Genomic DNA, 24,936 nt, shown 5'->3' with positions numbered 1-24,936 from the left:
CACTTGAAGGAGGGAGAGGTGACACTTGATGGAAAAGCTGCACGTTTCCCTTTCTGGCTGCAAGCCCCCTGGATGCCGTGCCTGTGCCACAAAGCAGGGCTTTGTCTCTGTGTTCTGTAGAAAGAAACCTGTGCCCATGGGGGACAGGCTATGGGTGGTGCCAGAGCCGTTGCCCAGCTTCCAGTTGTAGGGCTCTGGTGACCCCCTACCACCGGGGGGGGGGGGGCCTGCAGCTGCCTTTGGCCTAAAGGGATGTGCATTTCAGCCTAGCTGCAGGAGGGTCTAAGGTAGGTAGCTTCCAGAGGGTGTCCCACTCCCATACATGGCTGTGATCCTGCTGGCTGCAGCAACTGGCATGGCCTGAGGACCACTGTCCTGAGGCTTCCCTGGGACACATCCAGGATGCTCCCCAGCCCACCCCATCCCTAGCATAATTTCTCCTCATGAAAAGAACCTGTTTACTTCTAATTCACATTGGATAGTTAGAGGAGTCTCTTCACCCTCTTCCAGGAGGTGAGTGGAATTACGTGGAGCAAAAGGTGATGCTGAATGACCCACTTGAGAACAAGGGTGGAGGATGTAGGTCTGGAGAAGCCTTCAAGGTGCTCTGCTACCAGGTTTCCCCGGAGGATGTGCTCTGGCCCACATCTCCCTCCCCAAGGGGAAGGGGCTTTGCAAGGGTGTCTGCCAGTGCTGGAGGGTGGGGCGGGGAGGACCCAGCTCTCATCTATGAGAGGATATGAGGACGCTCACATGTCCTGCTTGACCAGGCTGGGCAAGTGCAGCACAGCCACTCCAAGGCTGTGTTCTTGGCTCTGGCTTCTGCATTGCTGCACCATTAGCTTCACTGATTTTCCACTCTGGCTTTGCCAGCCCGCTCCCGATGTCAGGGAGGAGGAATTTCTCAGGGAAGAACAAATGGATCCAGAGGTTGCCGTGGGCGGGGGAGGGGGAGCCCAGAGGAAGAATCAGGCCATGATTCTGTCACCAGGTTTCTGTGACGACCTGGAGTCTGGGCTGGGCAGGAACCTGGGGGTGGCTGAACAGGGCTCGGCCAGGGTGTTTGCTCCCGATCAGGCAGAGCGGTGAGTGATGGCCTGTGTCTGGGGCGGTGATGGATGGCCTTGGGAGAAGTAAGTTCTGGGGAGTCATATCCAGAAGGGTGAGGTCGGGGGCCAGAGAGCCTGACCGGCAGCTGTGCCCTGTTTTGACAATGCCTCATTCCTCCGAAGTCGCTGGGAGCTCCAGCTCACCCTGTAGACCCACCTTTGCCTCTTTCCTCCTTCCCTGAAGCCTGGAAATGAACCACTGTCTCCCTGCTGACGGGGGGAATCCAGCGGCTCTCGCTCTGCTGGGCTCCAGAGTTCAGCTGCGCAGGCCTTCCTGTTCATTCTGGAGAGGTGGCTCACTCGCAGAGCTATCATGGGCACTCTTCTGTCTGCCCACCCCACCTCAGGCCTGGTCCCCAAGTGATTTAGCTGGAAGTGAATTGCCCTACCTGGGCTCTTAAGGGTCTGGGGTCAGTCTCAAACTGCTTCTTCTTAGCAGAAGATTTCTTCTGGAGTCTGGGCCTCTCCTGACCTTGGGGACTTGCTCTGACTCCCAGCTGGTGACGGCCGAGTAGGGGACAGTGTTGTTGCCTGCACCAGCCCATCCAGTAGTAGGCTGGTTGCCTCTCGGTGTTGTCCGTATAGCACCAAGACGTTGAACTTCTACCCTCAGGTTCCCCCTCCTGGTTCTTGGCTCGTGCTGACTCTTGCCTTTCTGTTTGCCAGACAAGGCACCCACTGCCTTTATTTACAGGGTTTGTGCCCTGCAAACTGGGAAACCCTGGGGCGAGGGGTCTGTCTAGTTGGTTCCGGCCACTGAGAAACATCCTCTCGGGCAGAGCTTGGAACTCAATGCTCTTTCCTTATCCCACATGTTGTGGTGTCGAGGAGCCTCCTGGGATGGGTTGTGTAAAAGGCCATCTGAGGAATGTGTCTGTGTCCCAGGCCCTGGACATGCAGCGTGTTGAGCCTAAAGTGGGTGAGAGGGTCAAGGAGTTCGGCAGAGTGGACTTAGTGGTTATGAGCTGGGGCAGGGAGAGAGGTTAGAAAACATCAACACTGTAGTGTCAGATAGTTAATCCACAAAGAACACTGAATTCAAAGTTGAGCCCCTTCCTCAGTTTTCTCCAGGATGGAAAACTAGCCTCTGGCTAATGGTTCACTGATATCTCTCTCTCTCTCTCTCTCTCTCTCTCTCCCCCTCTCTCCCCCTCTCTCTCCCTCTCTCCCTCTCTCCCTCTCTCCCTCTCTCCCTCCCTCTTTCTTTCTTTCATTTATTCATTCACTCATTCATTCATCTGGGTAAAAGTCCTTTCCTTTTCCCTTGAATGTAACATATACTTTATACATAAGGATTATGATCCCTTAGCCCTGTCCTTTTTTCTTTTCACTTTGTATGATTCCTACTCAATTCTTAGCTGAAGGTTTAGTGTGGGTTTAGGTTAAGGCTTAGTGTAAGGGCCACCTCCCTCTTGAAGCCTTCCTGTCTCCAAATTAATCTCTCCTTGTTGTGTTGTTTGTTTGGTTTTTTTTCCTTTCTTTCTTTTTAACTTTCCATTAGCACTTACTTTACTCTGTCTCACATCATATGGAGTTTTTATATATGTCTGTTTACTCCACTAGAGCAAAGTTCTGTACAATCAGAAAGAATATCTTATTACTCTTTTAAAATATTGTTATTTTATATGTAGTCTGGGTTCATCATAGAAAATTTGGAAAATATAGATCCATAAAAAGGGAGAGAAAAACTTAGATTCTCATCGTCCAAAAATGATCACTGTTAACTCTGATCCTATTCTTTTAGACTTGTTTTTGCATTTATATAAATTTGAGTTTTAGAAGTGAGATTTGTACTGTGTATACTGGTTTGTAACTTAAGTCTATATTTGTCGCCATATAGGTAATTTTTTCATCATGCTTAATAACTACGTAGTATTTCATTGTATGGGTGCACAAAATCTGTTTACTTAGTTCTCTACTGTTGGGCATTTAGGTTGTTTTCAGTAGTTCTCTGCAGCGAACGTACTTCTACAAATAAAATTTGTCCATGTATCCAAGGATAGTTGCATTTTTAAAGTTTTGATTACATCACTGTTACATCACTATACCAAATTGCTCCCCAGAAAGGTTGTACCAGTAAAAGTTTTTAAAAATAATATGAGCTTAACCCCGGCCCTGAAGGACAGCGCTGCTCCAACTTGATGGGGGAAAGCCTGTATTTTGGAAAAAAATAACAGTAACTACCATTTATTGCATTTCTACACTCTGTATGCTTTACATTTTTACATATTTACTACAATCCCATGGATGTGGGTTTTATTCCATAATCAGATGAGCAAACTGAGGTTCAGGGAGTTAAGTAAGGGGTGGAGCTAGGAGTCATACTTTGGTAGGTCTGCCTACTGTATTTTTTCCCACTGTGTTATACTCCATCCCTATGTCAAATTGGGCTTCTCCCCCAAATTCAGGCAGAGCAACTTTTGAATTTAAGCGTTGCTGGCCCAGTCCCCTTTATCTCACAGGAATCTGGCTCTGCTCCCTTGTGGGGCGGTGCGTACGTGTGTGATGGAGGTGCTTACCTTGTGCCATTCCTCCTGTGACATGCTGCTCTTTACTGTGAGGTATTGCATCAGTCACAGGTCCGCGAGCTGCCCTAGAATAACCAACAGAATAAAAACCCATTGATGCTGCCTTTTCCACTGTCCCCAAAGTGTCAGGTACCATATCTGAGTTTTCTTTGTAGGTCACACTTAGTCTAGAATGTAGCGGTATCACCCGGACACATAAATGACCTAGGTTGCTTCTAAAATGGTTGTGGTTCAACAACGTCTTATGGATGGAAATAAACATGTCAGAAGCTTCAGAGAGTCTGGGCATTAGCATTTTTTTGAGGCTACTAATGTATTTTTTTTTAAATGAGCAAATACAAAAAAGGGTGGGGGAGAGTTCTAAAAGTTTGTTTTTAGTGTTTACATTTAGCACGTTAATGTTTTATTAATTTTATATTTTTTGTTTTTAAAAAATATAGTATAATGCAGTTGGGCTAGTTACAGAATAATAACAGATTTAAACAATACGTGTTAATGTGTGGTGTGCTACTGTAGTGCCCCAAGAATAGAACTCAGATCTATTGAAAGTTGGTGAGTGTTTTCCTCCAGTTCTGCCTGTTACACTGGGAGAAATATCCAAAGTCTTGGAGGCCCCTCTTGAATGCTTCCGTTTGAGGCCCAGGACAAACACCATTCTTCCCCGACCCTCGCCAGTGGGGGTTAGGTGCAGCTCTGGCCAGTGTTAGTCTTACCAGACCTGCGCAAGAAAATGTTTACGTTGTGTAATGATACATTTTTTTAAAAAAACACACTAATTCCATGAAGGGGCTCCACCTTCATGACCTCATCTAAACCCAATTACCTTCCAAATGCCTTTTATACTAATAACATCACATTGGGGGTTATGATCTCAGCGTAGGAATTTTGGGGCTACACAAAACATTAGGTTCATAGCAAGGAGTTGTTACCCTTCTTAATACAGTTATGTATTCTGAATACCATTTAAATTAGCAGTATCCAAGAAGTGGAAAAAGTGAGGGCAACATGCCATTAAGCTGTGTTGGTCACAGGAGGCCCCTAAAGCAGGTCCAGGCTCTCAGCTTCAATTCTGGAGCCAAGGCTTTGCCTGATTTTTGGATTTCTCTGAGTGCTGGGCACAGCATAAAACGTGCTTTTAAAAAAAAGATCAAGAATATGCTAAACAGTAAGGCTGTGGATTGCCATAGACATTTTCAGCTACTTTACAATAATATTAAGTATGTATGTGCATATACCTTGTATATGTTGTGTGCAGGGTTCTACAATATTTAAGTGAATACTCATGCTTTATTAAAAGAAAGAAGACATATGCAGATATAATAAATGACTCATTTAAGAATTGTCATCCAAAGATCACATCAAATAAGCACATAAAACCCAGGTTATGAGGACATCTGAAACCACAGGGGATGGATGGCCTCTTCCTCCAAGCGAAGGGACAAATTGAGCATCATTTGTGGGCTACAACTATATACAAACATACGCACACAGATATACACATACATATACATACGTGCATCGCACACACGTACATACACATGCATATGTATAATGCACACCCACACATACATATAAAAATGTTCAGTCCATATTACGTGCTCAGTTAATACTTTTTGAATAAATGAATGCATAGGTAAGTTACTATCTGTCTTCTTTTTTTTAAAGACACATAAAATTTCTAGCTTTAAAAAGGAAAAGCTAGGAATAAAACCTTTTTCAATGGGAAAGTAAGGAAAATAGGTGAGAAATAGTTATTGCTACCATGTATTGAGCTCTTATGTCATCTAATTCAGTGGTCCTCAGATTTTCGTGGTGCAGTGTCAGCTGGAGGGCTTATTGAAACACATCTCTAAGCTCCACTCCCAGAGCTCTTGATCCTGAGCCAAGTTCCCAGGGGATGCTGATGCTGCTGGTCTGGGGAGCACACTTTGAGAATCTCTGATATCAATTAATTCTCACCCCCTCAAAAAAGTCTGTAACGTAGGGGTTATCATTTCCATTAAATGACTTAGGAAATGGGCTCAGAGATGTAAACAAACAAGCTTGCCAAGATTACAGCTAATAGCCTAACCATGGTCTTGTTAGTACCAGTGCCTACAGCTCTAACCCCTCTGCTGGGAGGGGTGAGGAAGGCGGACTGTGTAGAGTCTAGGAGGAGAAAGACGAAATACACCGGGAGGGGGAGCGGTGGGGGAGGGGCGTAGTTTGCCTGGAAAGTATGGGGGAGGGGAGGAAGGACGGGAATGGGGAAGTGGTCTAAAAGCTTTCCTGGGAAGGAAGGAGACCCTCTTCCTGGAATGACCTCCTGACGCTGCTAAGTCAACCTAAGTCAATTATCACCGCCTTTGGAATGCTGATTAGCTCTCCAACCGCTTAGAAGAAGAGTCTTTTGCATTCAGAAATCTCTACTCCTTTATTGTCAAACTTCAGAGTTTACTTTTGGAATTAAGGTTTATTTTCCTTAGGTTTTAGGAATAAGCTTTTGAACCTTAGAAGAGTCAGGTTCCTTTACGAACTACTGAATGAAGTTCTCCATTTGGCATTCAAAACTTCTTTTGTTGTATTTGAGCAACAGACTATATTCACGCCTGAAGGCATTTACAAGTGGCATTTGTTTTATAATTTTATCCCTTCTTCACTATCCTCAAACTCCCCATGCATTTAAAAAACTTATCTGCCTACCTGCTCCCATGGGTTGGTATATTATGAGCATCAAAAAAAGACAGCAAATAGGGCCGGCCTGTGGCTCACTCGGGAGAGTGTGGTGCTGATGACACCAAGGCCACGGGTTCAGATCCCATATAGGGATGGCCGGTTGGCTCACTTGGGAGAGCGTGGTGCTGACAACACCAAGTCAAGGGTTAAGATCCCCTTACAGGTCATCTTTTTTTAAAAAAAGACAGTAAAGTGAATCCTTCAAGGATACCTGGGCTTTCTGACAGTCACGGCCTCTCGGCTACATGAGTAGCATTTATTGAAGTGCTGGTGGCAGAGCTCCTTGAGCAAAACAGAACCCTTTTTCTTAAGGACGACTAAATGAGGGCTCTTCCCTTCCCTTGCACCCGGGGAGCTCTGTGCTCATGGTGGGGCAGGAGAGGAGGGCAGTGGACCCTGCCCCTCGATCTGGGAAGACCCACTGGTCAGGGCCTGACCAGTCAGGCAGCCTTGTCACTTCATAGTGGAGGAAGCTGAGGCTTGGGGGAGGCGACTTGCCTGGGTCACACAGTTGGTGGTAGGGCCAGTCATCTGAGTGATTTCCACTCTGCTACACCCAGCCTGTGACGGCCACCTGTGGCTCCAGCCGAGTTTGGGACTGAATGGCTTTTACAAGGACCTCAAACTAGGCTGCGTCTTCCCTCAGGACATCTAGAATGTTGACATTCCTGAGAGTAGGAATCTCTTCCCCAGGATTCTGATCGTTCCGACCCCCTAGGACATCTGAGCACAGGAGTGTAGATATCTGGCTTTCGCCTCATTCCTCCAGCTGCCGGCTCTGTACCCGAGAGCCATGCCATCTCAGGTAGAAAAATTCATCAGCCGTGTTCTTTTAATTTCTTAAAGCTGTGAGTCATGAGTGCTCAGCTTTCGTGCTGTGTGTGTGAAAGCGAATGAGACTGAAGAATGACTGTGGTGTGTGGACGGATGGGGATATAAGTGAAGCGACTTCTGGGTCCCCACTGTCCCAGAAATCTGTGAAACAGACCGGTGGCCCCAGATGTTTAGGTTTCATGGGCCAGTGAAATTTCCCCCATCTTTTGGAACCCACATACGGTCATAAACTAATACTGTCTACTACCTTCACCGTTTAGGTTTTTTTATTGTGATAAAATATACATAACATAAAATTTGCCATTTTGACCAGTTTTAAGTGTACAGTTCTGTGGCATGAAGTTGGCGTGAGCTGCTGTGCAGCCGTCACCAGCGCCCTCTGCAGAACTTGCTCCCCTCCCCAGTCTCTGTCCTTGGACCTAACTCCCCGTGCTCCCCTCCTCCAGCCCCGTGTAACCCCGTCCTGCACCATTTCCTTTAAAAGGATGTTTTATCATCTTTGTTTTCATAATGGAAAAATGATGACAATTCTTTACACTGAAAAAAATGTAGCTTTATGAAGAGCCCATTCCCGTCCACTCCGGACTGGGCGGTGACCCGGACCCAGTGCTGCAGTGGTGAGACCAGGACAGCGGGCACTGTGGGGTGCAGACAGCCTTGGGGAGTGGTGCTCTCGAGCACCCACTGTGGATTTGGGGGGGTCTAGAGGCACATTCAGAAACCGCTGAGGCCTCTACTCATTCATCAGCAAGTTTGGGGAATGGCAACTCTTTCCTGCCTAGCTGCGGGCCTTTCCTTCCCCAAACAAGCTCTGCTGAGCGGAGGGGAGGGGAGGCTGCCCAAGAGGCCCAAGGAGGGCGGGGGGTGGGGCGGGAGAGGGAGAGGTGAGAGGCGGGCAATGCATTCTTTTCTTTAAGGAACCTGACCGGACTTTAAGGTCAGAGCACAGCAGAGAGTGGGAGCTTCAGGGTCCCTCCCCTGCTCTTAATGATCTTTCCATTACAGAACCCAGACCAGGAAGTGCATGACAGGTCGCAGCTGCAGACACATGGCTGGGAGGCCTGGGCTCTGGGCCAGAGGTGGGAGGGTCTGAGCTCCCCTGTAACATCAGGACCCTACACACACACACACACCCCACGTCAGCACACACACACACACACACACACACACACCCCACTTCAGCACACACACACACACACACACACACACACACTTCAGCTGACAAGTTAGTGGAAGATGTTCTTACTTGTGCATTGTGACAGTTGGTGACCAGTTGTCCTCCTTTAGCTTTACAGTTAGACATGACTTTTAATAAAGTCAGGAGAAGACGCCCCACCTGTGTCTACATCCCCCCAACCTACAGTCCACATAAATGGTCCTTACTGAATTTGGGGTTCCTTTTGGGAGCTTTCCATCATTGAGCAGAGGCTCTAGCTCCTTTTCTCAAAATAGGACCCACCTAATGGGGCCCTAGAGGCTTCCATAGGCATCCAGTGGAGCTGCTGGACCCAGGCTTAATGCCTTTAAAATAGCATCTTTTCCTCTCTAGGAGTCTTCAGAATGCCAGTTTCAAAGTCTGTTTGGGGGAGGTCTGCATGCGAGAGCCTGGGCTTTGCAAATCGTGGCTTCAAACCATGAGGCATGAGTTGAGCTTCCTTCATTTTTTCAGTCTTCATTGGGGATGGCTCTTTCCACTTCCAAGTTGCTCAGGAAATGTTAATTCACCCTAAACTGTGTCTAGGGGGGCAGTTGTCACACAGGAGTTTCTGTCTCCACCACCAGCTGTGTTGTTGGCTTTCTTCCCTGAACCTGCCAAGGCTGGTGCCAAGTGTGAAATGGTGACACAAACTTCTAGGAACTGTGAGCTCAGGCCGCCCTGGCCTGTAGCCGCCGGCCCTCTACCTCTGCTCCTGGGTGACTGAGTGAACCTGCCTCTTCTCAGGGCGCTTCTTTCCTGCTGGGAAGATTGGAGAGAGAGAAGCAGCGTGTGTTAGGAATAGTCTTGGGAAGCGGGTGTGGTGAGAGTTGAACTGCCCAGGGCCTGTCCGAGAACAGTTGCCATGAGAGCTTTTGCTGGGGAGGCAGAAGGGGAGTTTCTTTTAAAACAACTCCTGGGCACGTTCCTTTGTTAATCACTTCATGACAGCCCTGCTGGCGCTGGAGAGTGCTGTGCCCGATGCGGGAGAAGGCGACGCTGGTGCCAGTGGGGCAGGGGCGAGACCCACAGGGGACCGTGCTGTTGGCGGGAGGCCCGGAGCCTCGAGCCCCGAACTCGAGTCTGCACGGGTTGCCCCCGCCGGGAGCAGCTCCCTGTGTCCGCCGTGAGCTCGACAGGGACCCGGTCGGCACTGGCCCGCTTGGGGCTCCTGCCCGGCGCTGGGGGAGCTAGATTCGGGGGGTCGTGGGGCGGGCCCAGGGCCCTGGCTGTCGCTTTGGCCGGCACAGGCGGCTCTGCACTAAATTACAGTGACGAGGTGGGACACACAAAAGAGTGAAATCTTTTTTTAATAAAAACAAAACAGAGCTGCGGCCCAGGCCCGGGCGGCTGGGCGAGGACGGCTTCCTGTCAGGATTAGCTGCGGCCCGAGCGCGCGCCTTTCTCCTCAGGAAATGCCTTCAGTCAGCCCCGGCCGGGTCCCCATGGCAACGCGCGAGGGACCTGCTGACAGAGGCCATTCAGCCGCCATTGTCCCTCGGCCCCTTTGTGGCGAGCTTTATTGCTGCCCCTCTGGCAAACACAGCCGCTCACACTGTTCCGTGGGGCTGAATGTGGAGTTTTACATGTTAATGGGCTCTTCTGGCAGTGGCCCATTTGCATGCAAACTGTCCCTTCTTCCCCTTTTCTCTTTTTCAATTTTTTTAAAAAGCCCTACTCCAAAGCCCCTGGGTCGCGACCGTGTCAGCCCGCTCATGGCCCGGGGCTCCGCGAGCCCTGCGTCCCGCCAGTGCTTCTGCAGCTCGCGGGGACCCGCGGGCCCGGGGGTGGCCCATGGCTCAGCTCCCTGGCCGCACCCAAGCCCTCTCGGAGGGTGCTGCTTACCCGGGCTCGCGGTGACACTCTCTGCCCTGTCCCGGTCTCGCCAGACCAAAGAAGTTTTCAGCTCCATTTCAAAGCCCGAAGAACGTACTGAAACCTCTGCAGAGGGCTCCTGGGGCCCCCTGGGCCTCTGGGTTCCTTTCAAGTTGCTTTCAAAGCCACCCGAGTGCCTCCCCAGCCACAATTGCCCCTCATTTATCTCTGGGGAGTCTGTGCCGAGACAGTAAACACTCCTGGACCGCCAGTTCCCCGTGTTGCGGGCGAGGGCGGCCTGGCCAGCTCTCTTACCCCAGAAGCCCCAAATCACACGGATTTAACAGCGGCGAGGAGAGAAGTCGCGCCCTGAGATGTCACGCGAGTGACTGATGCCTGGCTTTTGCTGGGGGCAGGTCGTTGGAGCCCTGGGCCCCTTGGCGGTAGAGTGTAGACCTCACAGTGTGGATACGACATGCTGATGGGCCAGCGCCACAGCCACGCCACATGAGTAAGTGCAAGACAGAGCCTCGTCAGTCTCGAGGCCAGGGAAGGCATACGGAGAATAGGTGAAGGTGACTGGGCACGTCTCAGAAGGGTGAGTTCTAAGGTCTAGGGACGTGATGGGGTGACTGCTTGTTGGAGAGAGGAGGAGACAGCATTAGGAAAAGTGACATCTTGTCTCTTGGGTGAGGGAAGTGAAGTAAAAGAGGTAGTGAGGGTACTGGCTTGGCTGAAGAGGCAGAACCTGGGGATTGCACAGATGAGGTGGGGTAGGGGACAGGGGACGGGACGGTGTTGAGAGGCTCCAGATTCTGGAGCAGGAGGAGATCGATAAACTGGAGCTCTCAGGTGTGAGGGGACAGGAGGCAGCGTGCGAGTCTGGAGAGGTCAGGGCCTGAGAGTGGGGACCTCTCTGAGGACCTGTGATCAGAGAGCTGGCCCGAGGGGAGGGTTGACCAACCCGTTTACCTAAAGTTCTTAATCTCCTCACGGGTCATCCGAGGTCATGGGCTGTGGGCTGTCATTAAGGGGGAGGGCTTGAGAAGACAGTCAGGTGACTGACTGGGGATGGAGCCACAGGAGGGAGGGCTGTGCTGTCCACCTGCGTCCGAGGCAGAGCTGTGCGTACCTCCAGCGGGTCACCTGTCACTGTCCCACACGCTGTAACAGCGCTTGCTGGACTAAGCCGTGGGTGAGACGCGAGACGCCGTGGAGGGGCCCAGGACCCAGCAGACCCCGCACCTAGAGCCAGTGCTGATCCCCGTTTCGTGAGTGTGGGAGAAGCATCTCACCCTTCACTTTCTCGTGTTTAAACGAGAGCAGCCACAAGAGATGTGGACGTGAATAAACGTGCGTTGTAACGTATTGCGTGCGACAGTAAAGTAGGGCGTGGTCGTTAGCCCGCCGCTCAGCTGCCGCGTGTGACGGCCGCACCTGCTCACCTCTAAGGGGCAGGTGAGCGTGGGCAGCAGCGTGCACCTGTAAGTTAAAAGCACACAGTAATAAGGTCATGGTCAGATGTGAGCTGTGGGACTGTGGGAATGAGGAAAGAAGGGATAATAAGGCCAAAGCAACTGACTTCAGAATCCCCCACGAGGAGACGTGGGTGCCATCAGACAGGACCAACGGACCTAACCAAAAGCTTCTCCGCTCTTCAGAAGTCAGGGACGGCAAAGACCCAGTGAGGGCAGAGGCTGGACTCTGGACGTGTGTGGGTTCTGGAGAACAGACCCCCTGGGTTTGAATCCTACCTCTGCCACTTACCACCAAGTGGACCATCTTGAACAAATCCTGAACTGCTCTGTGCCTCAGTTTCCCTCTCTGTGAAATGAAGATAACAGTAGTGCCTGCTTCACAGGATTGTTGTGGAGTTTTAATGAGAGAGCTGTGCTTGACACACAGTGCCATGTGCACCCTCTTCCGCATCCATAGGACGGAGAGGACAGTAGCATGAACCTCGCAGGTTGCTGTGGCGGTGACATGAGACAGTCTGTGTTAAGAGCTGTGTCCAGCTTATGGGGTACAGTGAGCGTGCTGTACGCATTGCCAGTATTCGTGGTGCTGTTTACACAGATGTCCAGTGATCCTGGATAATGTACGGGAGGCACGTGGTGCCCTGCCAGGGTGTGCACATATGTTGTGATTCCTCACTAGGTTCGTGTGAAGTGACGGGGCTTGGGGATGGACAACTTCCAGAACAAATTGGGCATTATGGGACCAGGGCTGGTAAAGTGTTTCAAAATGCCTCTTCAGGTATATTTGTACAGGGGGCGTGAATGGCCTACAGAGAGAGTCACTGCAGAGAGATAGTTTCCTGGGACTCTTTCGTTTTCTACCATGAACCTTCTGTTCCAGGCTGGTTTCATCTCACGCTGCCCTCATCCCAAGGCACAGCCCTGCTCATGAGCACCCCGTTCTTTTCTGCTCCCCCCCGAGTTTTCCCTCTCATCTAAATCCTGCATTTGCTTCTCTCCGCCTTCCCTGCCATGTTGTCCAACCCCTGCTGTGACACCAGTACTTCAGTTTTGTGACTGAAGAGCCTTCCTGGACTGCCTGGACTTGCTTCCTGTGTTCTCCAGTTGTCCCGTGTGGCTGTGTAAGGTGCTTCGTACATATCAAGGTGTTGGGTAAACCTTATCACCCCAGTTAGGGCAGGGTGTATGTCTTCTGTGCCTTTGTTTAGCCCATCTCTCCTTGCACAGTGATAGGGCTCACAGAGTCACCTAATGATAACTATTTGGAAGAAAGTTCCCTGTCTTCTCGGCTTTTCAGGAACTGGGTCTCATTTTCTCATGAGAATGACAAGGATTGTATGGATTTGGGCCCCCTCAAGACTCCCTTCCCCCACCACACAGACTGCCCATGGCTTTTAGAGTCAAGAACTTGGATCTGATCTGATGTACCTAAGGCAGGGCTACCACTAAATTACTGTGGGAGATTTCTGGCCAGTCCTGCTATAAGCAAAATACCATACCTGTTGGCTTGTTGGGAGTTAACAAAGCTGCAGTATTGTGGAGCGGGATAGGAAGGGAGAGGGACTCAGTAGGGCTTCATTAACATTAATTATGTTCCTAAACTGACTGCTTCCTTAAGGATTACTGAAAATAGGGGTTCCAGCCTGTTCCTCGTCCCTGCCCCCTGCCCAGCAGTAAAGAGGTGTCATTAGGGAAGCGGGATGGGATTGGTGTATGAATCCCTGTCACCCCCACTGAAGGGAGCACTAAGTAGAGCCTGCACCACTTTCCAGGATCCACCCAGCACCTGCATTGTCCCAGGACCCTGCATCAGGACTAGAAGCCTCCTCGGTCACAGAGTTTTAGCAGCTAAGCAGGAGCCTTTGTTCTCTCCTGTTTTCTGAAGAGTTGTCCCAGGCATTGGAAATGCATTGGCAGCCCGAGTCCTCTAAGGATGTTCAAGCTAAGTCCTAGCCCTGCCCTTCCCACTCCTGGTGCTGATGACAGTGACTCTGTTCTGTTGGCACTGAAGCACAATGCACCCTTTTTTTCCACAATGCAATTTTAACACATGGTGCCTAGAGCTTGTAATACTGAATGCTGCAATTTGACTCGCAGCCAAACATTTCCAGCCTCTGGCTAGGTCATCAGGGAATCCAGAAACCAAATGTCCTCCAGCCTCCACTGCCCACCTCGTCTCTCAGGAAAGGAGGTGCATGAAGCAAGCATTTGATTGGCCGCTTCCTTCTCAGCATCCCCTTCGTACACTTGAGGACTACGTTTCCACCTGGTTCCAATGAACCAGGTTCTCCGAGAGTCAGAATGTTGGTTTCAAGTGGCTGAGCAATAAGCAGGCTTTCTTTTTTTCATCTTTCATGACCAGCCCAATAAAAGCATCTGTTGGCTCTTCTCTTGCTAACTGACACCTAACGACAAGTATAGCCGTGGCCCGTTGGTCTTGAGCAGAGAGAGGCCAGCTCAGGAGCTGGAGCTGGAGATGCAGGGGCCTTTCTAATGAGGATTTAAGTGGGGGGCACTGGAAAGACAAAAAGAAGGGTGGAGAATAATAACTTGGCTGTTGTGGGCTGGTGGCAACAGTGATGCCCTTAAATCAGCCACCTTCCACAGGACTCCCCAAGGTCAGGGCAGTGACACAGACGGGCAGGACCCAGCAAACAAACAAGCGGTTGGTTCCCTTTCCCTCACCTCCCAAAAGAAAATGGCATTATCCCTGCTTTGTAAACGGAGAGTCGGACACATCCGAGGGTACTGCTAGCCGTGAAAAAGCCACGGTGACCCAAGAGCCCTAGACTGATTCTTGGTTCCTCTGAAAATTAGCTTCTGCCAGATGCTAAATTCAGTTCAAGATCTTTTGAGTAGTTTCTCCATCTCTGACACTGTTAGGCACCGTGGAGAAATTATAATAGGCAATTCTGCTCTGCGTTTGCCAATTCTTAGGAGAGGCAAGACACAGACACTTGACGGTTACGAAATAATACACCCAAATGTCCACTAATTGATGACCAGAATGTGGTACATTGGGACAATGCAATGGTATTAGGCCATTGAAAGGAATGAAGTCCTGAGACATGTTACAGCATAGAAGGACCTTGAACACATTATGCTAAGCAAAAGAAGCCAGTCACAAGACCGTGCATCGCACGATTCCGCTGACATGAAATATCCAGAGTAGGCAAATCTATAAAGACAGAAAGCAGATCAGCAGTTACTTAGGTTGGGGACGGGGCTGGCGGATGGGGAGTAACTGCTCTGGATATGGGATTTATTTTGGCGGTAGTGAAAATATTCTAAAGTTAGATTGCATTGATGGTTGCACAACTCTGAATATGCTAAAAACCATTGAATTGTACACTTTAAATGGGTGACTTTTATGGTACACGAATTATCTCTGATGTTTAAAAAAAGGAACCACGCAAGACGGTATGGAATTGAGTACGAATTTGTATGGTTCAGACAGTCACAGTTTTACAGAAAATTAGCGACGTTCCTGTAGGCGGAAGGCGTCCTGGACATTGTCGAAGGCAGCTTTTGAGTAGTCTGCGCAGGAGGCCCCTTGAGAGACTGCCCGTCTTCCGCAGAGTAAGCTCTGCTGGGCAGGGCTGCACCCGCGGTGGGGCACAGCCAGACGGAGTGGCAGGCCCTGGGAGGGGAAGGAAGCCCCTTGGGCAGAGCAGGTGGGAGCGGGCTGGGGGCCTGGGGGCCGAGCGGGGTTGTGAGCCTTCTCTGCACACAGCGCGGGCTCTGGATCAGAAGTGGGTCTGAACTCCAGCCCAGGGAGGCCACTTAGGAGATTATCCCAAGGTGCTCCTGGGAGGTGGGGAGGACAAAGCAAACCCGAGACATGTTTGGAAGGGAATCGAGTTCTAAACAATTGTGTCAGGAGAAAAGAAAGCTGGCCCTGAGGCTTTTTGTAGAAGAGTTGGTTTGGCGTCCTGGCTGGGGCAGGCGCGAGCGCGAGCATCTCGGCGGGGCCGGCGCACTTGCGCTGTGCTTCTGGGGGCGCCCGCGGGTGCACCTTGCCATGTTTCTGTCTTCGGGAGCTACTTCCCCTCTCTGGGTCCTGTCACAATAGGCTGTGTGATGCCAGAGGCTGAGATTGTCAGTTTACTGTTGACCAACGGCTGGTACAGATCACGAGCTACAAAATATTTAATCAACGAGGTCACTTGAGGGAAATGAGACTTGATCAATAGGAGTGTCTGCTGTTTGCCTTGAGTCGAGTCCCCACTGCTTTTCTTCTACCTGCATTTGGCAAAACCACAAACCGTTAAAAATGGAAAGAATAACCTTTTCCAAGACCCACAAAAGCTTATTTTAGTCCGTTGTGTGGTCTGCTCACCTTTGTGGTGTTCCCCTTGACCGGATTCACAAAAATAAATGTGTGCTAGCCTCGTGGTTTTGAACCCTTTTAAAGCAGCACCCCCACTTTCAGTGACTCAGCATCTAAGATCGGGTGGGACCCGCGGGTTGGCATGGGCCAGGCCCCCGCCTTGGCTATGCAGCCGCACCCTCTGTTGTGGCCCCAAGGCCCCTGTGAGGAAAACCATTGTTAGTCCCTGGTACCTTCCGATGCTCCGACACCCATTTTCATTTGCAAGGTTTCTTGTGGAAACCTGTTGAGCACTTCAGAAAGATGCTCATTAAAATGGGGGAGGGGTAGGAAAGAGAAAAGCTAGTTAGGAGAGGAAGTCAGTGACAAGGTGTGTCTTGTGTTCAGCGAGCGTTTATTGAGCAGCCCTTGGGTGCCAGGCATCGGACTAGGTGCTGGAGATTTGAAGGTAAATATGGCACATCCCCACCCTCAGAACTCAGATGAGAAAGGGGACTGTCCTTCAGCATGGCAGGTGTGGTGGGAGGGCACCTAATCCAGACTGGGCATGAGAAACAGCTTCCAGGCGGGGTTGTCAGCCATGGAGGTGGGCAGCGGGAGCCGGGACGGGCAGGGGCTGCGGGAAGCGTGCTGGGTTTCATCTGCGCACATCGGGGCCCAGGGCAGTTCCCCGTGAGCCTCTCCAAGGCAGTTGGGTGGCACCAAGCGAGAGGCACTTAGTGCGTTCTTTTGGTGGAGGAAGATGTCAGGAGTATGTTGGAGCATCCTAATGGGAAATGGAAACTTCATTTCTCCCTCATGGGAGAAGAGGGGCTGTTCAGGAGACAGGTCATGAGTGCCAGGATGGTGGCTGCAAAGCATGTCCGGGTCACTGCCTTCCTGGTGGCAGGAGAGGCACAGGTGCTGTCGGCAGCATTGGATCTCATGAGCTGTGGACGACCTGGGCGGGCCCAGAGCTGCTGCTCCAGAGAAGAGAGGTGATGGAGGAATGGAGAGTGGACGTGTGTGACAGTGTGTTGGGGGAGGGGAAGGTGGGGACAGGAGTGGGTGAGCCGGGCAGCAGGACGAGGAGAAAAGGACCTTTGTGTGTAACAGCTTCTGCTGCCAGCACAACTGGGGTTTGCGGCAGCTGCAGGCCTCCGTTCCTAATATAGTCAAAAGCTCCGAATCCTCTGGCCGGACACCTGTTAGCTAGCGGTTCCCCTGAGCTGACCTCTCCTTGGGTTGTCTGTCTCACTATGCATCTGACTCGCTGGGGGGACAGACCCCCGCCCTCGCCGAGTCACGTGAACCCGGAGCCCCCGGTGGACAAATTGCCTTCTCTCAACTTGGGTGGGGGCTGCTGGATGTTTGAGGGGTGAGGTTTGTTCAAGTGTTACTATGGAAAAGGGAAGGCTGACCTAGCCAGAAGGAGATAGGGCGTTCCTTTGGGAAGTGGACATTCTTAGCAAGGAACAGAGCGTGTGGGGAGGACACTGTGGACATAAAGAAGTCCTGGGGAGGGCTGACCTCTCCCCCCAGGATGGAGGGAAATGAAACTGATCTGCTTAATGCTGCTGCAGCCGCTTCCTAACTTTGCCTCTTTCTTCTTTGACCTTTGGAGGAGCGGGATGGAAGAGAAGAGATGGGGGTTCCCAGGTAGCCAGCCATTTCCGACTGACCCCGTACTCCTGTCCCCACCTCCCCAGCTCTGTAGCCCGAGCAGGTGATGCCAGGGCGTTGCAGCTCAGTGTGGCTGCGTAATGCCCTTTATCTCTCCCCTCCCTCCTTCTCCCGGTCCTTGGTTCCTCTTCCCGGCCCCTGTGGTGGCTGCAGCCCAGCCCTGGGGAGCCCCTGTGGAAGTGGAGTCCTTCCTGGTCCACCCTGGTGACCTGCTGCAGCTTCGCTGTCGGCTGCGGGACGATGTGCAGAGCATCAACTGGCTGCGGGACGGGGTACAGCTGGTGGAAAGCAACCGTACCCGCATCACAGGGGAGGAGGTGGAGGTGCGGGAGTCCGTGCCTGCCGACTCCGGCCTCTACACTTGCGTGACCAGCAGCCCCTCGGGCAGCGACACCACCTACTTCTCCGTCAATGTCTCAGGTTGGTAGCAAAGCCCTGACTTCGCCCTGTGTCTGGATCCACCTCTCCAACCCTCTCTGCCAGCTTCAGGGGAGGTGAACCTCCTCCCCGTCCATGATTTGCCCCGACTCTGCTTCAGAAACTGCTGCCCACTAACACTGCTCCCTGCCCGCCGCGTGGCTTAGCTCTCAGAGGGGTGACCAGGTGGGGCAGTCCCCAGGCCAGAGATCTGGGGCTTCCAAGACCTTCCTTGGAGGTGACGCTGATGCTTTTGGGGTGTTAAGACCCTGTGATGCTCCCACCACGGCTTGCTCAGATCTCTGGGATGCTTAGTGGTACTCATCCAGCTTCCATCCTGTCACTCCCTTGCCGTTTGGACTTGGTACTCGACTTAGTGGTTACAGCCCCAGAACATGGCAGGAAAGGACCCAGGTGCACCGCCATGTCCACAGGCTTTATGGAAACAACTGTTCTCCAGGTTCTGGAGCTGTGCTGGGGGTGGGGCGGGAAGGGGGCAGGTAGGCAGGGAACCCCAGGGCTCGGTGACTTTGGGAATCTGCTGTTTTTAGAGTGAGACTTTCAGAAAACTAGGATCAAAGGAAGTAGAGCTGAGAGTTTTTTTATGCCCTTCATGCACCCCAGGGTCCCAGCTTGGCACCTCCTCCTAGGCATCGTTTAGAACCTATACCCCGACCAAGGGACTTGCCTTCTTTATTTCCCTCCAGAGCCCCAAAAGTGCTAGGAAGGGCTGGATAAAGATCCAGCCTGAACCTTGATTGGTGACCGCATGTGTGTCAAGCCTGTTCTTATAAGGGGTGGCTACTTGTTGGGGAGAGGTGTTGGCAGCTGCAGGCTGGGGGGTGGGCTCCCTGCCTGCTCTGGTTAAGAAGGGCATCCCCCAATTATTAGCGGATGCATGCTGGAAAAATTCTGACTGTAGATTGTTCAGCCCATGTCTTTGGAAATAGCTTCTAGCCACAGTGTGCCTAGACCTGCCTGGGTTTCTCAATGGCTGACAGTCCAAAGAAAGACAAAGGTTCTGCAGCTGCTAGATCTGAAACCCAGCACATCTAGGTGGCATGTGAGTTGAGGCAGTGCCTCTGAGTGCAGGGTGGATTAAATTAAAGAAGAACAGCTGACCCTGATGGAACCACCCGGTGTGAAGGCTTCTGGGCAGAGAGGGGCAGTGCATTGGGTTGGGGGCGGAAGCGGACAAGCACAGGAGCACGCAGTTCTTAAGCAGTTTCTCCCCCACTGGGAGGTAGCCACTAAGGAAAAATCGGGACGTGGTGGTGGGTGGGGGGAGTGGTGTTCATCTCTAACTCTACTAGCCTGATGGGGGTGACTGTTGATATGTTTGGAAATCTTCGAGGTGCCTTGGGGGGACCTCAGTGCCCCTTCTTCTTCCCGTAGATGCTCTCCCCTCCTCGGAGGACGACGATGATGATGATGACTCCTCTTCAGAGGAGAAGGAGACGGATAACACCAAACCAAACCGTATGCGTGAGACACTGTTTCCTACCTTACTGTTTCCTACCTTACTGCCCTGCGATCTGGGAGTTGGGTTTAAGAGGGAAGAGGGAGGAGAGGGCATGTGGGGTCATGACGCGCAACTGCGATCCCACTAAATGTTCTGATAAACACCTGGCATTGCCCACAGCTGTCGGGCAGATGGGCAGGGCACTTCCCGGTCCCGGCCTGGGCCCTCGCTCCTGAGCCTGACCACTCCCCCCACCCCACCCGTCTCTCTTGGCTTTCCCCGCGCAGCTGTGGCTCCATATTGGACGTCCCCAGAAAAGATGGAGAAGAAGTTGCATGCAGTGCCAGCTGCCAAGACCGTGAAGTTCAAATGCCCTTCCAGTGGGACGCCCAACCCCACGCTGCGTTGGTTAAAAAATGGCAAAGAATTCAAGCCTGACCACAGGATTGGAGGATACAAGGTATGTGTACGTGCATCTCTACGGAAGTTAGGGTAAGCGGAATGAGAGAAGCTGAGTTAGAAAATCCTCATCATATTCCTCTAGTTGTTTTTAGTAATGTTTTCTAACTCTAAAGGGAATGTGCTTTTTAAAATTCCAACTACAAAAAGTACAAATAAAATTTAAAATATTTTCAGTCTTTTTTCTGTGTATATAGTTTGTACATAATTGATCACATTGTGTATATAATTTATCTTGTCATTTGTTAAGAATGTGTTGTATTTCAAGCATGAGTGTTTGAAAGATAGTTTTTCAAGGCTGCATAAGATTCCATTATTAAAATATCCCAGAATTCAATGAGCTATTTTGTGGCTATTAGGTATTTTCTAGTTTTTCACTATTATAAATAATGTTGGAGCAAATATCTTCATCAGCATTTTTAAACGTGCTTCCTTCGGACAGATTGCTAGAAGTGAAATCAGAGTATAAGCATGTTACCCAATTACTTTCTTAAAAGAGGAAACTAATTCACCCTTCAATAGCAGAGCATCAGAATGACAAGTTCATGATACCTTTGCGAACAAATTTGACAGATAAAAGTATAGTAGTTCCCCTTACTCGAGGTTCCACTTTCCTTGGTTTCAGTTATCTGTAGCCAAATGTAGGTGAGTACAGTACAATAAGATATTTTGAGAGAGACGACATTCACATAACTTTTATTACAATATATTTTTATAATTGTTCTATTTTATTATTAGCTATTGTCATTAACCTCTTGTCCTTAATTTATAAATTAACCTTATCATAGGTGTGTGTGCATAGGACAAAACATAGTGCTGTCATCTCTCAGTGTCCATGGGGAATTGGTTCCAGGACCCCCATAGATACAAAAATCCACAGATGCTCAAGTCCCTAATATAAAAAAAGGCACAGTATTTGCATATAACCTACGTGCCTCCTCCCATGTGCTTTAAATCACCTCTAGATTACTTTGAATACCTAACACAAGGCCTGCACATCACTTCATTCATGTGAGTTCAACATAGTACTTTGCACACAGCAAATTCAAGTTTTGCTTTTTGGAACTCTGAGGAATTTTTTTCCCAAGTATTTGTAATTTGTGGTCGGTTGAATCGATAGATGCCAAACCCATGGATAGGGAGGGTCAACTATACTGTATGAATAGTGTTCAGTACTATCCACAATTTCAGGCATCTGCTGGGTGGGGGTCTTGGGACATGTCCCCCCCAGATAAGGATGACTACTGTATTTCATTGTTCTCTTGTGTATTATTTTGCTTATTAATAAAGTTAGAATTTTCGTATGTTAATAAGAAATTTTCATTTCTTCTTGTGCAAATTGTCTGTTATGTCCTTTGCCCATTTATATTTGTAGGAAGAATGTCTTTATCATGATCCTTTCTTGAGAGTCTCTGATCATTTTTATAACCCCAGTTTCACTCTCATCTCAGCTAGCTTCCGTTTTTCCCATTAATCCTGTATTTAAAAAGCAGAGGGAATCCTAAAGAATAGGGAAACATTTTAAATTAATTCACCAAGCACTTACTGAATGCAAGGCACTGTGCTTTAGATGGTACAAGACATCGTTTCCAGACAGACATTCCAGCCTACTAGGAGGGCCGATGTCATGAAAAGCAGACTGTGATTTGTGCTGCAGTAGAGGTCCAGAGGGAGGGGTGAGCACAGTTCTGACCAGAGATTGGGCTGGAGGAGATGGTTTTTGAAATGAGATGTCAAGGACAGACAGGGCCAACTCTCAGCAGGAGAGCCGTCCTGGGCACAGGAATGGCATGGGCAGAGGTACAGAGTTGGGAAGGTTCCTGATGTATTAGGGGCAGTTTGCAGATGTCACATTTGTGCAGGCCATGGATGGCCCTGAGTGCCACAGGGACTTGAATACCATGGGGAAGGCTTCAGCATCCTGACGACCATCTACCAGTGGGCCGAGGATGGGGCCCTCTGCCTCATCCAGGCAGACTGCAGGGCGGGGCCGCCGGCTGTCGGGGAGCACATGGTACCAACACTCCCATGTGACTTCTGCCCACATTTTCCTCCAGACCATCAACAGAGCCCTTTGGTGTGTTTCCCTTCAGGTCCGTTACGCCACCTGGAGCATCATAATGGACTCCGTGGTGCCCTCTGATAAGGGCAACTACACCTGCATTGTGGAGAATGCATATGGCAGCATTAACCACACCTACCAGCTCGATGTTGTGGGTAAGCAGGCAGAGGCGGCAGGAGGGCAGGGCAGGGGTGTGGAGAAAACAGCCTCGGTGTCCAGCTTTCCTAGCGATGGAGTTGTGACATTGTTTGTCACTTCCTGACTTCGTCACCTTAAGCAGATCACTCCCCGCTTTGGACCTCATCTTTCTTATCTGTAGAATGAAGATGTTGAGACAGGAGTTCATCTCAAAGCTGCCACTGTGAAATGGAAGGTGCTGTTGACAGTCTGTTCTGAGGGACGTGGCTGGTGCAGTGACCCTCAGTGTAGCATTAATAGTAGCCATTGCTAATGAATGCCAGCAGTATGCTGGGCTCTTTAAGTACATGCCAGCGATTCTCACAGCACCCCAGCAAAGGTAGACACTGTTAGACTAGCTGTACACAAGAGTGCACTGAGGCTCCGAGAGGCCAACAACTTGTTAATGCAGAAGTCCAGCCCTGTGCTGACTCCAGGGCATCACAGGAGACTCTGGGAAGAATGTCATGCCTGTCAGGGCTGTTACTGCAGCCTGTTCCTTCTAGAAGTTCTGAGTCTTGTTCCCTAGAGATCTTAAGGTGCATCACAGACAGCACTCTGTCTTGGTTTTGATGATATGGAGTAAATAGGAGGTTGTGGTCCAGGAATTCTGGGGTAGGGTCTGTCATTCCACATTTCTAACATGCTCCTGGGTGATGCTGGGGCCACTGCTCCTGGACCATGCCTCAACCAGCAGGAGTCTAAGAGACTCGCTGTCATTTTAGCTAAAGAGAAGTAGGCTGTGCTGTGGTCTGGGGGTGTGACTAAGTTAGAGAACTCTCCATTAAGGCAGGAGAGACTTACGATGCCTGTAAATATGGATATGCCTGGGGGAGGAGGTTCCTGATAGCTTAGGGCCTGAAGACAGTGTCCCTTCTCCCAGCTCAGGTTGGAGGGTCTGGGGCTCCGCAGAGCCATGGGGAAGTTCACTGACCCTCACTTGGAAGGCCAAAGGGGGTACTGGTATGGGTGTACCTCTCTTGAGTGGTCTGTGGGATGCCCTCAGTCAGCATCCCAACCAGAACCAGGTGTGGTAGGGCCTGATGAGCCTCTCCTCACCTTCTTCCCTAGAGCGGTCCCCTCACCGGCCCATCCTGCAGGCAGGGCTGCCCGCCAACAAGACAGTGGCCCTGGGCAGCAATGTGGAGTTCATGTGCAAGGTGTACAGCGACCCACAGCCTCACATCCAGTGGCTAAAGCACATCGAGGTGAATGGGAGTAAGATCGGTCCAGACAACCTGCCCTACGTCCAGATCTTGAAGGTAATCTTGGCCCCAGTCGTCATGGGCCAGTGTGCGGGGTAGGAGACCAGTGTCTCCTAGGGTCCCTGTGGTCAGGCTCAGTGCCCAGGATTAGGACTCTTCCTTACCCTTTAGGTGCATACTCCATCTTAGCGGAGATCTAGCCACTTTCCCCAGGACTAGTGACAAAGATCACACACTGGAGGTGATTTGGGAATAGAGGGCTGGGGGAGTGGGCAGTGCTGGTTTCCACAGAGCTTTGTGAGTGACTTTGCTGGGGCTTTGGGTCAGGCACTCAAGGAGGCATTTGGACTCCTGCTTTTTCACTGCCCAGGACCAAAGCCTTTCCCGCGAGCATGTCCTAGTCTCAGCCTGATTCCCAAATGATGGTCTTTCTGGCGAATGGGGTGAATGATAAGGGCATAGCTTAAGTAGAGCTGGAAAAGCAAATGCCACATGGAAGTTCTAAGCAGCATGAGGAGTAATGGCGTTCTCTTCCTTTTCCCTCTTACTCCCAGACTTTCACTGTCCCTGAATGCTCCATTAATCCAGGGAAGGTAATTGCCTAAATCTCCAGTGGATCTTACAACAGGAAGTAACCAGAAGCTGGGAAAGTTGTTTACCTCTTTGTCCCAGAGTTAGGCCTCATCCTGCCCTGGCTTGGCTGTCCCAAAGGTTTACTGGCCATCCCTTCTCTTCGCTATTAGTGCTGAAGCTGCTCTGTAGCAAGTGGGCCTGTCGCTTTGGGAGGAGTGGGTTTAACAGAAACAGAACATTTCATTTGCGGCAGTGATATATTTTTTTTCAGTCAAGTGTTTTGGACTTTTGAAGTCAACTTGTTTTGTCCTGCTAACAAGGGAAAGATGACAAATCACACTTAGTAATATCTCCCCTGCCTTAGCTCCCTGGGCCTGCCTGGAAGTTACATGGGAGCTAAGTACGGCCACATCGCAGCGTTTGCCCAACTGACTGGTGTGTCGTTGGTTTGTTCCAGCATTCGGGGATTAATAGCTCGGATGCGGAGGTGCTGACCCTGTTCAATGTGACAGAGGCCCAGAGCGGGGAGTATGTGTGTAAGGTTTCCAATTATATTGGTGAAGCTAACCAGTCTGCGTGGCTCACTGTCACCAGACCTATGGCAAAAGGTAATGCGGAGATGGATGGGACCCTGTGCTGGGTACTTGACTTAGGCCCCAAGCTGCTGGGGCAAGTGGGGCAGCCAGCGCCGAACTCTCCCTGTTACCCTGCTGTGTCTCTAGTGCCCAGGGCCATGGAAAAATACCTGGCCGGGAGGCTGGTTTGGTTCGGTTCTGTGTTGGTGTTTGCTCGCTCCCTCTGTGCCTTTTGTGTGGTCCCTGGCCGCGCGCGTGTGCGCGCGCGCGCGCGTGTGTGTGTGTGTGTGTGTGTGTGTGTGTGTGTGTGTGTGTGTGTGTACTTGTGGGGACACAGTCT

General features: G+C 50.6%; 1 protein-coding gene across 4 annotated transcripts in view; it reads left to right on the top strand.

The window, feature by feature from the left end:
• FGFR1 (fibroblast growth factor receptor 1) overlaps positions 1-24,936 on the top strand; it is a 47,219-nt gene that overhangs the window by 13,948 nt on the left and 8,335 nt on the right. Inside the window, exons 3-7 of one of the 4 annotated variants that reach the window (XM_063076617.1) lie at positions 17,820-18,086; positions 19,479-19,562; positions 19,833-20,005; positions 22,098-22,221; positions 23,315-23,505. In XM_063076617.1, coding sequence (XP_062932687.1) covers positions 17,820-18,086; positions 19,479-19,562; positions 19,833-20,005; positions 22,098-22,221; positions 23,315-23,505 — 839 coding nt within the window. Of the gene's footprint in view, positions 1-17,819; positions 18,087-19,478; positions 19,569-19,832; positions 20,006-22,097; positions 22,222-23,314; positions 23,506-24,936 lie in introns of all 4 variants that reach the window. The other 3 variants (XM_063076616.1, XM_063076619.1, XM_063076618.1) reach the window with 3 other exon arrangements.

The sequence above is a fragment of the Cynocephalus volans genome, chromosome 13 (assembly GCF_027409185.1).
Source record: "Cynocephalus volans isolate mCynVol1 chromosome 13, mCynVol1.pri, whole genome shotgun sequence".
Taxonomy (NCBI): Eukaryota; Metazoa; Chordata; class Mammalia; order Dermoptera; family Cynocephalidae; genus Cynocephalus; species Cynocephalus volans.
Note: the sequence above shows the minus strand (reverse complement) of the source record. Positions and strands in the feature narration are given on the sequence as shown.